Source organism: Sciurus vulgaris, assembly GCF_902686455.1.
Source record: "Sciurus vulgaris genome assembly, chromosome: 12".
NCBI classification, from domain to species: domain Eukaryota; kingdom Metazoa; phylum Chordata; class Mammalia; order Rodentia; family Sciuridae; genus Sciurus; species Sciurus vulgaris.
In genome coordinates this window covers 764,299-778,673 of record NC_136473.1, presented here as the reverse complement: position 1 = coordinate 778,673, position 14,375 = coordinate 764,299, and the positions used below count along the sequence as shown (strand labels likewise).

Genomic DNA, 14,375 nt, shown 5'->3' with positions numbered 1-14,375 from the left:
ATTCTGGCTGTGCCTGTGAGGGTGACCCTGGACGAGATGGCCTTTAGTTGGTAGACTGAGCAGAGCGGGGAGCCCTCCCCAGTGTGGCGGGCCTCCTGCCCTCTGCAGGAGACCCAAGCAGGTCAGGAAGGCGGAGGGAGGGAGAATTTGCAGTCTGCCCTGCTGCTTGAGCTGGGTCGCTGCCTGGAGGCTGGGATGTCGCCACGGCTTTCCCGGCGCCAGGCCTCCTGACCGGACGGAGGCCAGGCGGAGGCTTGCAGCATCTCCAGCTTGGACAGCTAACTGTGGGACGCGCGGTCATCAGGCCAGTTCCTAATGCACCTGGTCGTGTGTATTCTTACTCTCCTGTTGTCTGGTTCTCTGGAGAACCTGACCAGTACAGAATTGGGAAATGGTAGCAGAGAGAACCAACAGAAGCCCCGTCGAGGCCCAGGACACACACCTGCTGACCACGCTTGGTGCTGTGGAGGAATGGCCTGGTCTCTCACCCGTTTCGCTGCTTCGACTCTAGCCTGGCTCCTCTGGGTGCCACAGCCCGAGGCTTGGGCAGTGTCTGAACTGCGAGTCGCTAAGGAAGGCCTGCACAGTCCTGCCTACCTGGTCGAGCCCCGTGACAGTGTAGGCGTGACCCTTAATGAGACCGAAAGGTGTCCGGGCTTCGGATTCTGCAGCATTTCTGATCTGAAAAGATAAGGGCGGCATCGAAGCCTCGGCTTAGACGAGGCCGGACCCAGGGCCACCCCCAGGTCTCCGCCAGCCTGTGTGCCCTTGCACGGCCCAGCCAAATGAACTGGGTGTGCAGAGTCCAGCTAAGCGGGGTGCACGGCCAGGCACCTCTCCAGGGTGCAGAAGCCCTGGTGCCCAGAGAGGAGAAGCGCACTTTCCTGCGGGGGAGAATGTGACCACAGAGTCCTGGAGTCTGGCACGAGGGAGGAGGCACCATTGCACGTGCCAAGGAGATGCTGCCAGGTACAGGGCACCGTGACCTGTGTCTCTGTGCCCCAAATATGACCGTGCAGAGGAAATCACTAATTCATCAGAAAAAAAAAAAAAAAAATCCCCGAGACTAATCCAAGAGGGAGGAGAAAACTTAAATAGATTTCAGGAAACAGGAGATGAAATGGCCCCTGTGAGTGCGTTTGTGCTGTTAGGTGTCTGCCTGTTATGTGAGGCGCTCTTTGCAGCGGACGCATGGACACAGCATGCGGTGAGATCCCTGCAGCAAAGTCCAGCGCCCGTGTGCGGTGCGTGCCCGTCTGTGAGGCAGAGGGGTGAGGGGCAGGAGGTGGGGCCTCTCACGGTGTAGCTGAAAGGTAGCACTGGCCCCTCCCACCACGGTCAGGCAGGCCTCCCAGTGGCCAGGGCCCTGGTGAGGACCCGGCACTCACATCCATGGAGCAGCCGAGCAGGGAGCCGCGCTTCAGGGCCTTCCCCAGGATGGCGTAGAAGTCCTGCGGGGCCTCTCTCGTCAGGAAGGTCTCCGCCACGCCCCCGGTGAAGTCTTCCATGGCCTCCACGGTGCTGCCCCCCTTCAGTGCCTCGTAGCTCCCGTTCAGCCTGCGAGGGCGGCAGGGGCGAGCAGCGGTGAGGGCGTGCGGGCGGGAGCAGGTTTGCTGTAGTGGAGGAGGTGCGACCCTGGCCTGAGGGCAGCAGGGGCCGGGGCACGGGGCTGCCCGCGCTCACCCCAGGGTCTCAGTGGCTTTGGCCAGTTGCCCACAGGGGTCTCCTTTCTAACCTGTAGTCGCCTTTACAATCTCTGCTTGAAGGTCAGACGGCCTCCAGGGGAGAGAGGCACAGAAACACCTGCGCCAAGTCCCGCCCCGTCTTCCCATGGCCTCCATGCTGGCGAGGGCAACCTGTGAGCGCCAGGCTTCCTGCCCCTGAGCCTCCGTCTGTTTCCTGTTCAGACCCTCCTGTCTCCTTAGGCTCCTCTGGGCTGTGACTCGGTGGGGCCCAGAAGTGCGCCTCTCAGGCCGTGCCTTGCTCTGAGTCTCCAGTCCACTCTGCAGAGCGGTGCCTGGCCCCCGAGTGCCCAGGTGGGTGGGCTTGGTGCTTGTTTGGAGAGGTCAACCACCACCATCTGCCTGGCAGCCCCACGAGGCACAAGTGGACAAGTGACTTACTGGGCCAAATTATGAAACTACGTCAGGCACCTGACATGCGACCATCAAAGTCTCGTGGGAACAGCAGACACAGGAGCTTATTGAGTGCCCCTGTAAGACCCTTACGGGGGGAGCCCCCCAAGACTGGACACAGGGCACCCTGCCCCGTGACCTGGATACGCGTCACGAGCCATCCCCAGGAAGATGGCACAGCGACGAGTCTCCAGTTCTGCCCCATTTTTTAAAAAGTAGAGGAGAAGTGGACCCTGGGTGCCTGCACCCAGGTGGGAAGCAGCCTGAACACTGAGCCATGGCGTGAGGTCAGCACATGGTGGGAGGTCAGCACAGCTCCAGGTGGCCTCCCTGCTGTCCCAGGTCTGCGCCCACCAGCTCTCGAAGGTCAGATCCACCACTAAGGGAGACCCAGGCACAGGTGTGGCCACGGGCCGCAGGTACATCCACGCCTGGGTGGGAAGGCTGCTCTGGTGGCTTCTTGTCCACCTTCACCCCTCCCGGCCCCCACAGTGGGCACTTACTTGGCGTAGGCCTTCTCCAGCAAGGCACTCCAGAACTCGTTGTGGTCAGCAGAGTGCAGGAAGACCAAACGGCCCCGGAAGGTGGGCAGGCGGTCGTCGATCACCACGTCCAGCCACTCGCTGTGCTGCCAGAACTGGGGCCCAGTGCAGAGCCGGGGGCCACGGAGGAGAGTTAGGGGAGTCACCAGCAAATGCTTGTCCAGCACCCTCCTCTGAGCAAGCTGCACATTCATCTGAGAAAACCCACGGGACTCTGGGATGGGGCCACCTGTCTCCACGAAGCCACATACTGAGCCTGGCACCCACACCAGCACCAAGACTGTCACCCACAGACGTGGGGCTGGGGACGGGGACAGGAGTCGCTCTTGGACTTGGTTCTGAACTCTGCAGTCTGCTTTGGCAGGAGAGCACAGTGCTCCGCTCCAGCCTGGCCCAGCCTCTGCTCTCTGCCCGGCTTTGGGTCTGGCTCCCACGTCCCTGCTCCTTCCTTTCCTGCTGGCCCATTGGTGGGGCCCGAGATGGATGTGGGGTGTGGGTGTGGTGGATGGGGTCCGAGGGTGCAGGTGTGCGGGTGTGCGCTGGGTGGTTGCTTCAGTGTTTGTGAGCGTGCATGGACTGGAGTGGTCTGCAGGCAACAGGGGAGGTGGGAGCAAGTCCAGGCCAAACTGTGGGCCTCTGTGCTTTCTTGTGTCCTCAGGGACCTGCTCCCTCTGGTCCCCTCTGGCATACTGGGCTGCGGCCCTCAGTCCCGCAGGAGAGCGTGAGGGAGGGGGCAAGGGAAACAGAGGCAGTGGCCACGTGCTCAGTGCTTTGCCAGGCACTCTGGGCCGCTCTCGAGGCAGCTGCTCCCCCCAGCTGGACTTGACCAGCACAGTGTCTGGCTGAGGCCACGTGGGTTGGAAGGAACAGTCCTGCCACCTTCCCAAGCCAGACTCATGCCTGGTCCCTCATCCCTATGGGCTCTCCAGTCATGTGTGGCTTTGGGTGCTGCTAATGTCCAGGCCGGCTCCTCAGGCCTCCTGTGCTGGGGGACGGGGGAGGAGTGCTGGGGGTGGCCATCCACAGGGAGGGCTCCGAGGGCCTGTGGGTGAGAGAGGCCGGCTCTGCTGCCCTCCTGGTGCCTACACCTACTCTGCGACTGTGCAGACTCTGCAGACTGTGCAGAGGGACAGAGGAAGAGTGAAGGAGGGGACCCAGAAGGGTGGAGCCTCCTCAGGGGTGACCACAGGCTCCCGGCAGGGCCTGAACAGAGGCAGCACCATGGAGCCCAGGTGCAGAGCAGGACTCAGCGCCTAGCCTGCTTCATTGCTCATTGTTTTGTGATGTTGGATCAGCCTTTTCCCCTCCCTGGACTCAGTGTCCCCAGGGGCAAAATGGGGACTTGGTTAGGTCATTCCAAGTCTCTTTCTGGTGGTGGCCCTGGTAGTTCAGGGGACGGGGAGGACGCCGTTCCCTCGGGAGCAGATCAGTAGCTGGGGCTCTGGTGGAGAGGCAGCAGTGGGGCTTACTGGGTTTAGTAGCCCACTGCCACCCTGCCGGGCTCAGGGTCCGTCTGGGCCAGATACTGGCACTAGGAAGCCAGCACAGTAGTGTCCACAGACAGGGAGGGGAAACAGCCAGTGTGATGGGTCCATGGAAGAATGGGGTGGAGCTCCTCCAGGCCCAGAGCAGCAGTGCCCAGGCATGGGGAGCCTGCCACGGTGGGGGGCCCACAGTTCACACTGCACCCACTCTGCTTGTAAACCCTGCTGGGCTTCCGTCACCAGGCCTGAGTGTGCATCGGAGCGCAGGCCTCAGTGGCGGAGGGACGGGGCTGCCAGAGCGGTGACCTGAGCGTCAGGAGCCCTGCCGGCTGGCTGGGTGGGCAAGGGAACACCTGCTCTGTGCCTGGCACTGGGAGGTCCCAGGTGGGGATGTCTCACCATGGAAACCTCAGTCACACCCAGGAGGCCAAGGCTGGCCTTCACTGGGAAGGCTGCGTGAGCTCCCGCCCCGGGAAGGATGTGCTTGGGCAGGATGCTGGACAAGAGGAGGGTGGAGAGGGCAGGGAGCAGGTCAGCTGTGGGCACGGGCGCTCCAGCATGCACCTCTGTGACAATCTGATTCTATATTTAAATTCACTCAAGGTCTCCAAATTTACATTTTCCAACCTTCCATTTATGAGAAATAATCCAGCTCTGCAGAGGTACATCTGTTTCTGGCAATTTATGCTCAAAGCTCAAGAAATTCCCAATAACGCCACCTGTGGGACCCCCTAACCTGTGGGCCTTGGTCAGCTAGCCCCCCCGTTTCACCGGGTGCTTTCCCCGAGGGCCACCAGACCACACCTTCAAGGCTGCTCCAAAGCCTGGCCGTCATTCCTGAGTGACGTACAGGTGGCCGGAGCTTTACTTCCCGGCCACAGCAGTGCAGTGGAGCAGGTGGCAGTGTGCTGGGCCGCGGAGAGGGGCACCCACTGACCCGAGCTCCTCTTACCTGGAAGTGGAATATTCCAGCATAGCCAGGGCCGAAGCTCTGGTCCTGGGGAACCACTCTGGCCAGTGCTTTCTCATTGAGCGTGAGAGAGGCGATGGCAGCCAGCAGCCAGCAGTCCCCTGCAGAGGAGGTTGAGTCACACCCTGCATCCTCAATCCTTGGTAGCTGCCAGAGGGGATGTGAGTAGTCCCACCAGGCCAGGCCACACCTCTGTGCTTCTAAACGTGCCCTTACCTGCCCTCTCCCCCAGGCACCTCCCGGGCACTGCTGGGGGACTGCTCACTGGGCTTCCAGACATGAGGCTCCAGCATGCACCGGATCCATGAGGCCCAGCCCTACCTTGCCCAAGCCCTGCTGCGTGGCACACAGAGTCCACGTGGGCAGCGTAAGCAGGCATCCTGAGCCACAGCCACGCTGGCCCAACTGTGCTTGGTGGGGAGAGGGGCTCAGAGATGGCCCAGCAGTGCCTGGGGCCCCTTCTGGGGCTGCTCCGGCCCTGCTCCTGGGGGCTGCCTTTGCTCCTGGTTACCTTGCAGTTTCGGGTTGACTGACTGACTCACTGAGCACTGTGGCCACCACCTGGAGGACACTGAGAGGACACATCTGAGAGTGTCCGAGAGCAGAGGGCTCCGTCTGTGTGCCGCACCCCGTGTGGAGAAGGGGCTGCTCATTTCGTGTGCCTGCGGGAGCTTCAGACTCTCCACAGTGTAAGTGTGAGCAGGTGATTGGGAGTGTCCCCCGTCTCAGGGGACCACTGTCCAGATCTGTCTTCAGTGGACGGCCAAGACTGGGGCTTGCTCAGCGGGCCTTGGAGTTCACATCCAGGGTGTACCTGGTGCTGCTGGGCTTGGGCTTGTGGCAGTCCCTATCTCATTGCCGTGCACAGTGAGAGAGGCTGGTGAGGCCCAAAGTCAGGACAGCTGCTCCTGCCTCACCGGTGATGGCCTGTCTGAGGGGTTCCCAGCTGGGGTGTGGAAGGATGAGTTTCTTGTGCACCAGCCGGTTTTTGAGCCTCCACCACCTCTTGGAGAGGCTGTAGGAAGTGGTGCTGCTGGAGGCCGATGGGGCCTCTTGTTCAGCAACTCCACCAAATGCCCCCAGAATGACAGACTCCGTGCCATGCCAGGGTGCAGAGATGAGGACTGACGTGGTCACTGGCTCAGCTAGAAGGTGGCCAGGGCCAGCCAGGGTCTAACAGCACCCTCCCTGCTGCATTCCCCTCCCCGCAAGGCACAGCTCTGTCCAGTTGAGGAAAAGTGCGTCTCCCTGGCCCCAGAGCGCGAAGCCTTCCCCCTAGTGAGCTCAGGGCTCTGCAGGAGGGACACGGGGCTGGTATCACAGGACACTGCTTTCCCACCAGGGCCTGGGCACATGGGTGGCCGCCCTGGACTGGCGGCCAGTTTGCAGGCCAGTTTGAGGCTCCCTGGCTGGAGGCCCTGATGGGAGAGTCTGTTCTTGCTGTGTGGCTCCAGCCCTGGCCTTTCTTTGTATTTGTCATCCCTCTTAAGGAACATTTGCCATGTGCAGTATTTAGCTATATTAAAAGTGTTACAAAGTAATATATAGAATCAACCACCACTAATGTCAAATACAAGGTTATAAATTCCAATGTATGTTCACACCAAGGTGAAAAGCCAAGACTTTAAAAATAAGGGGACTGGTACAGTGAATAGCCTCACAGGACCGGGGGGAGCGAGGGGAGGTGGAGGAGGAGCGGGAGTGGTAGGCAGGCACTAGCCAGCTGGAGGCAGGTTTTCCATTAATCCAAGTTTTATCTAGAACAGACATTCTGTCCACCTGTCAATCATCTTCCTAGCTAGCTAACTGCCACCAGCCCGGGCTGGTGGCTCTGGGGTCCCCTCTGCAGCACCACTCAGGTACTTATCATGGAGGTTCCAGTGTGACCTGCTCTGCCCATCAGACCATGTGACAGCCTGGGCTGTGAGTGAGCTGGGGTCTGCACAGCTTGCCGTGTTCGCTGACTTCACTGATCCTACTGCCATTTTCCCTTCCTAGACGGGAAGTGGGTAAACCTAGCCTAATTTCGCACCAGATCCTTATCCTAATTTCGCATAGGCCCTTAGTTGCTGGGAGAGTCTCGGGTCAGTTGAGGGAGGAGACGAGTGTGGGCCTTGAGGGGCAGCGAAGCACAATGGCAGGAGCCGGGTCTCTCTGGTCAGACTGCCCACCTGCCACCTACGTGACCAGGAACCAGTGGCTTGTTCTCTAGCCCTGGTTTTCATCTGTCATGGAGACAGCGGTGTGTTCCTAGGGCAGTGCCTGGTAGACAGGTCAGGTGCAGGAGCTGCTGGTCATGGGCAGTGTAGGCGGTTGCTGTTCTCTGAGTGGGACCCAGGGCAGGCAGGTGTGCCCAGAGGAGCGACCCTGAGGGCTTGGACCCAGGGGTCCTGCACCGGGGTGGGTGTCCTGGGGACCCTGTGCTGCCTCTCCTGCCCTGGAGGCCCCTCAGAACGTGTGTCCCCACTTACCCAGCTCCCCCTGACAGATGTCAGTCCTGGTGGCCCCTCCGAGGATGAATTCGGGCTTCTCCACGATTTCCTGGAGAGTGAGAGTGTTGTTGGGGTGGGACCCACAGCTACGGGCAGTGAGGGGTGCGGGCGCAGCAGCGGGGGAGCCCCACAGAGGGCCATGGCTGCTGAGGCCGCTACCTGGGCTTCTCTCTAGTGCATCCAGGCCCCGAGGAAAGCGGCCTCTTGGCACCGTCCCTCTGCCAGAGACTCCTGCAGGGAGGACCCCTTGTGGAGGCCCAAGGGTCTCCTTCGAGTACTGCCCGCTGTGAGCCTCGCCACCTTCGCGGACCTCGGACTCCTGGCCTTTCCCGGAGTCAACGGGGTGGCGCTACAGGCGGGCGTCCAGGACCAAGCTCAGCCCTGCCAGCGGCTCTGCAGACCAGCATTTAGGTTGGATTCACATCTGTGCCATGAAGATAGGGATGTGCAGCCCTGGCATAAAATCTCACCCGCGTGCACGATGCTGTTATTGCGTATTACACATTATTAGTATTTTATATGCTCGTTGATTATATCTGTGGTGATATGATCATTCATATGTGTATAAATAATATAAAAAACAAACCTAAAACATGAAACAAAAACAGAAATGGAAAGCATTTATGTAAAATTCATGCGGTTGAGAAATGATTTTAAATGTCATGCTAATTGAAAGAAGCCGGTCTCCAAAGTCAAAGGTCGAGTGCTTTGTGGGATATGTAGAAGCAGAGACCAAAGAACGGTGGTGAGAAGGTCAGTGGAGGAGGCGGGCTGGAGGGAGGGGAGAGTCGGGCCGCCCTTCCTGTGCACCAGGTGGACACTCTGCAGTGACCCTACCATGGACAGACACCAACTAGAAGACCAGCTGTGAGAGGATAGCCACCAGGTCCTAGAGAGGGAGGGGACGGAAAGTGCTGTGCTGAGTGGAGCAGACCTAGTCCCTGCCTGAGTGGTCATGTCACGCAGGAGCCTGACGTTAAGTATCCCTAAAAAGAACAACAAAAAATTCACGAGAATGAGGCCCTGAGACCCTGGCTGACCCACCGGGAGGTCCTGAGCCGCAGTCAGGCCCAGGCTCCCACCAGCAGAGGTAAGGAGCACCCGCAGGCCTTTCTGGGGTGAGCAAGCGACCAAGCCGCAGAGCTGTTTTCACCTCCGCAGAGCTGGGGCCTTGACCCTGGGGGAGCCTTTCCCGGGCGAGGGGTCACACTCTGCTCAGCTGTCTCTGCCCCCGGGCTGGCCTGCCTTCACGTTCTGTCTTTCATAGGGGGCCTGACATTGGACTGCACCCTGGACAAGAGTCCCTGCCCTGACTGAGGCAGACCAGGACCCAGGGGCAAATGCTGGGGTGGAGCAGGGTGGGCGGGGGGCTCCTGGGAGCTAACCCAAGCAATAGCGGCAGGTGCCGTGGGAAGGTGGGGATGGCCGAGAGCGTGTCCTGAGACCCCATGGAGGCCACTCCCCCTTAACTACAGCAGGGGTGCTGGTAACAAAGGAACCGTCCACCTTCCAGACTGCAGGACCGAGGAGGACCAGCCTAGAGGACAATGTGCCTGGGCTCCCAGGCCATCCAGCAGGACCTCCTGCCATGGCTGCTCAGAGCCCTCACCTGGAGCCCGCCGTTCCGAGCCCACCGCCTCCGGCCAGCCAGGACCCTGCTTCTCCTCTGCCCTCGGGTGCCAGGGAAGCAGAGGTGTGGGGACTCCTCTAACCCGGGGCAATCGCCTGGCCGAGCTGAGGTAAGGGCTGGTGACGCTGAGTCCCCAGGCAGGCCAGCCCTCCGGAGTAGGGACCCAGAGCTGACCAGAGAGGGCTCTGTGGGCATATTAGTTTCCGAAATACCCACATGGGCTTAGCAAGAGATTTCTGAAAAAGACGGTGCTGTTAGATGCCCCAGAAACTCAGGCCTGGCAGAGCCACACCAGCCTGGACGCCAGCCCCGTCTCCATGAGGCCTCGCACGTCCCCGCATTCCCACCCTCGGCTCCAGGAAGCCTTGGAGTCTTTTCATCAAATGACCAGCTTCTCCAGTGTGGCAGGACTGGCCGCAAAGGTAGGGGTGGCCCCCAGGGTCTGCGTCCTGGCTCGCCAGGGGGCCCCCTGTGGAGGCACGCTGTGTTCCGGCTCTGCTCCCCTCCTGGCTCACTCCTTCCCCCATGTTGAGGCTGGCACTCGCCCCGGCCCCCACCTCCCCCGGCCCCTCTGAGGGCGCGTCTGCCCGCCCATCACCCTCAGTGCCGCCCTGGCCAGCTGCTCCTCCCTCCCCGAAGCACAGCTGTGTTTGACAAGAGGGCTTCTGGGGAGAGCCTGGTGTTTGCCTTGAGAGCCATTTGCACCCTGACCAGTGCTGGGCAGAACGGCAGGCCCAGCTCCGCCTTCTGGGGATCCGGGCAACTCCCTGTTTCCCACGGCCCTGCCCCAAACCAGGGCCCCCAGTGCTGCCGGCAGAGTGGCCTGGCTGCTGACCTCACAGCAGTCTGTAAGGCAGATCGCAAAGCCCCTGACAGAGTGGGTGTTTGTAGGAACAGGGAATGCACCATGGGCACAGTCTCATTGCACACTTAGGGAAGGCAGGCAGGCCCCCCGGAAAAACGGAGCCACACGCAGGCCACCAGCCGCCGCCTGAACAAGCACAGGATGGTTGTTCAACCCCAGGGGAGAGGGCACTGGGCTTCCTCCCTGGGGCTGTGGGGCAGGGGACCGTGCAGGGGTTGTGTGTACTGGGGCCCCGGCTGTGGACCAAGGCCTCCCCAGATCTGGGGACGAAACCATCAGGACATCAGGGCTGAGTCTGAGACTCTGAGTCCCCGGGGACCCGGAGCCCCTGCTGTGGGGTGGGAACGGATTATTGCTGGCTCCAGAAGTAACCCAGCCCTGTCTGCTTGGTGCTGGGCAGAGATCTCTGGCCAGGGAGGAAGGTGTGGATTGGTAATAGTGGCATAGCACTGACCCTGCTGTCCCTGCCACGCTAACTGGCATCCTCACCCTGACCCCACAGGTGGGGCAGTCTGGTCCCCCTTCATGCAAGAGGGAGCTGAGGTTCTGTGGTAGCTGCTCAGACCTCCCAGGAGACAGCCCTGTGTCTGTGTGACACCTGGGCGAAGAGGAAGCTGCCCGTGGCTGCAGTGGCCACCCCAGGCTCCAGTCCCCCTGGGCTGGGGTATCATCTTCCCTGGGGACCCCGACTCCAAGAATTCCCACCCCTGCTTAAAAATGCACCCACAGCCTGCAGTCCAGGGACCCAGAGCCCTCTGTCCATGTGCCCATCAACAGAGGAAGAAAGCACAGGAAGGCCACAGACTATGGCATGGCCCTCGGGCTGCTCTTCCCTTCCTGTCCTTCCTGCAGGGCCACTCGTGGTCTGATCCTACCCAGACACGCCTGCACACGTGCACACAAACGGCCCAATGCACGCATGGGGCACGTCAACCCCACGCTGCCCAACACAGACCCCCACCTCAAAATACCAGCGCGTGCATGTTCCCAGCCCGAGGGGCCCAGCCCTTTCCAGTGAGAGCTGTTTAGAGCAGCCATTCTGCTTCCTCAAGGCGTGGACGTTTATGTTGGGAGATGGGGAGGGACGTGTGGCGGGTCCCTCACTGCTCCTGTCTGGGAGCGCTCCAGGGCCACCCCTGCCATGGCAGAGGGAGGTGGGAGTAGATAGGACAGCAGCTGCCACTAACTGAGAAGGTCCTGTGTGCCCCAGAACCTGCCTGAGCCAAGGTCGCCCCATCTCGTAGGTACGAGACTGAGGCTCAGGGACCCTGGGCTGCATAGGACTGGCATTCAGGGCCCATGGCCAGGTCCCGCACCCTCACACTGTCCCTGCTCGCACACAGGAGCGGCTCCCAGGTAAGGACCCACCCAGGACAGCCCCAGCCAGTGGCGCCAGGTTGGAGGCAGGGCCCTGACAAACCCGCACTGCAAATATTGACAGGCGCCCGGTGCCCGCTGCTGCCTCCTGAGACCTGTCGCCTCCAGACTTTCGGGGCTGGTGGCGCCCACCAACTCCTTTGGGGATGGCGCACAGCTCTGGAGTCTCATTTGCTGAGAACTTGCTGTGACAGACACCTGGCCACGCTGAGTGTCTGCACCTCAGTGTGCACCACTGTGCACCACTGACCATTCAGACCCAGCAGCGTCTGAATGGTCGGCCGTTTGCTCCTTATCACCCTGGATTCTGGTGGGACCGGCCGCAGAGATGTGTTCTTTTGGATGAAGCTTCAATCCCACCCCTGCTACACACAGACCCTCAGTCTGGGTCCCAAGCCCTTGTGGGGGTGGAAGGAGGCGAGGGGTGCGCCCAGACACCCAGGGGGCCCAGGCAGAGAGACCTGGGCCCACGCGCCACAAAGCCTGGACGTGGGCATGCATGGTGCTCTGCCCTGCCTTCCCGAATCTTCCTCCCTGGAGCTCGATGCCCACCGGAGCCAGGAGACCCCACACATCTCCCCAACTCACCCCTGGCCGTTTCCACACAAAGGGGACCGGGAGCCTCTCGCTGTAGAACAGGGAGGTGTTGTTGGCAGGGAAGTCCGTGTCCTCGAACAGCCTGCCTGCCTGCAGGCACCCCTGCCTCAGCTGCTCGAAGCTCTGGCCCGAGGAGTGAGTGGTGCGGGCATCCTTGGGGACCGGATGTGCCTGTGGCCCCGTGGCCCCGTGGAGGTAAGGCATGGCTGCTCCTTGGCAGGCTGGTGGGTGGCAGACGGATAGAAGAAGGGCAGAGGCTGGCTCCACTGCTGTCTGCTGTGCTGGCCAGCCAGGAGCAGCCAAGGCCAGCTGAGTGGCCCACCCCACCTGCTGGCGGGGACCCCCCCACCACAGTGGGACACACCCTGATAGCAGGACACACCCTGATGGCAAATACAGGCCAGCCCTGGGCTGGCTCAGAGCTCCAGCAGGGGCAGCACCCGCGCTTCAGGCACTGGGAGTCCAGGCAAGAGGGAGGACTTCTCCACGGAAGAGAGCAAGCAGCAGCTGGCCCAGGAAGAGGCCACCGGCTGGCCAGCTCTCGGTCCATCCCAGTGACTTGTGGCAGTGGCCAGAAGCCTTTATCTGTGTGGGCGGGAGAGGGACCCAAGGAAGCCTTCCTACAAACGCAGGCCAGGAGTCACCTGTGCCCTGAGGTAGGTGAGCGGAGGACATCACTGCCTCTCCTGTCACCACACCCAGAGCCCCTGGTCAGACAGGCCCCAGACAGGACCTCGTGTTGTGGGAAGTGGGGGGCCCAACACGTGGGGAGCTGAAGGAGGAAGCCCACAGGGCATCCCCGAATTCCCAGCACGGCTGCCACCTCTGAGATTCCCTCTGTGGCGCAGTGGTTGGGGGCAGCCAAGGCTGGTGAGCGCTTAGCTGACCAGTGGCGGTCATTGGGTCCAACACATTTCCTGTTCAGGGATCCTGCAAGTTTTTTTCAAAAAACAGGGCAGACAAGGGGCCGGAGACATCTGGGCTCACTCTGCTGTGGTCCGAGTGACTCTGTCCCCAGACTGTTGACATCTCGACCCCTACGCGATGGCGTCTGGAGAGCGGTCTTGGGCAGTGGGCAGGTCACGAGCGGGACTCATGAATGCAGCTGGCGTCCTCACGGCAGCCCCAGAGGGCCCCTCGTCCCTGCCACCACACGAGGCTGCCGTGACCAGGCCTGTCTGTGAGTTAGGGAGCCACTGAAGCTGGGGGCCTTGGACTCCCAGCCTCCAGAGCCGTGAGCAATGACTCTCTTCTCTGCTGTCAAATAGAAAATAAAAAGGACAATAAGGGCGATCCCCAGCACCAAAAAAAAAGAACCCTGAAAGGAAAAGGACTGTGTGATCATTTCCATAGTTACTTTTTTAGTAGGGGGGTTCAAGGACTGAACTTGGGCACTGGACCACTGATCCACACCCTCGGTCATATCTTGTATTTTATTTAGAGACAAGGTCTCACTGAGTTACTTAGTGCCTCACTTTGCTAAGGCTGGCTTTGATCCTCCTGCCTCAGCCTCCTGAACCGCTGAATTATAGGTATGCACCACCCATTGGGATCCACAGTCACTTTTAATGAAAATGTGACATTACTAAACATGACTTGGAAATCAGATAGTTTGGGAATTTGGTGAGAAGTTCCTTTGTGAACTAGCCAGTGACACTGGGTCGACAGGCCAGGTAGATTCACTCTAAGGAGCTAATAGGAGGGAAAACAGCAGCGCCCGACATATAGCCAGGAGTAGAGCCCCATCCCGCAGTGACCCCATCCCTCAGTGAGCCCCATCCCTCAGTGACCCCATCCCACAGTGAGCCCCATCCCACAGTGACCCCATCCCGCAGTGAGCCCCATCCTCCCGTGAGCCTCATCCCGCAGTGAGCCCATCCCTCAGTGACCCCATCCCTCAGTGACCCCATCCTGCAGTGAGTCCCATCCTCCACTGAGCCCCATCCCTCAGTGACCCCATGCCTCAGTGACCCCATCCTGCAGTGAGTCCCATCCTCCACTGAGCCCCATCCCTCAGTGAGCCCCATCCCGCAGTGACCCCATCCTGCAGTGAGTCCCATCCTCCACTGAGCCCCATCCCTCAGTGACCCCATCCCTCAGTGACCCCATCCCACAGTGAGCCCCATCCCGCAGTGACCCCATCCCTCAGTGACCCCATCCTGCAGTGAGCCCCATCCTCCCGTGAGCCCCATCCCGCAGTGACCCCATCCCTCAGTGACCCCATCCTCCAGTGAGTCCCATCCTCCCGTGAGCCCCATCCCGCAGTGACCCCATCCCTCAGTG

At 60.9% G+C, this 14,375-nt stretch overlaps 1 protein-coding gene across 1 annotated transcript in view; it reads right to left on the bottom strand.

The window, feature by feature from the left end:
• The window catches only part of CAPN9 (calpain 9), a 29,254-nt gene extending 16,705 nt beyond the window's left edge, over positions 1-12,549 (bottom strand). Inside the window, exons 1-6 of the mRNA XM_079107495.1 lie at positions 12,084-12,549; positions 7,603-7,672; positions 5,114-5,232; positions 2,639-2,772; positions 1,389-1,557; positions 598-681 (exon numbers count right to left, since the gene is read on the bottom strand). Coding sequence (XP_078963621.1) covers positions 598-681; positions 1,389-1,557; positions 2,639-2,772; positions 5,114-5,232; positions 7,603-7,672; positions 12,084-12,296 — 789 coding nt within the window. The 5' untranslated portion in view covers positions 12,297-12,549. The remainder of the gene's footprint in view (positions 1-597; positions 682-1,388; positions 1,558-2,638; positions 2,773-5,113; positions 5,233-7,602; positions 7,673-12,083) is intronic.
• Positions 12,550-14,375: the final 1,826 nt, after the last annotated feature.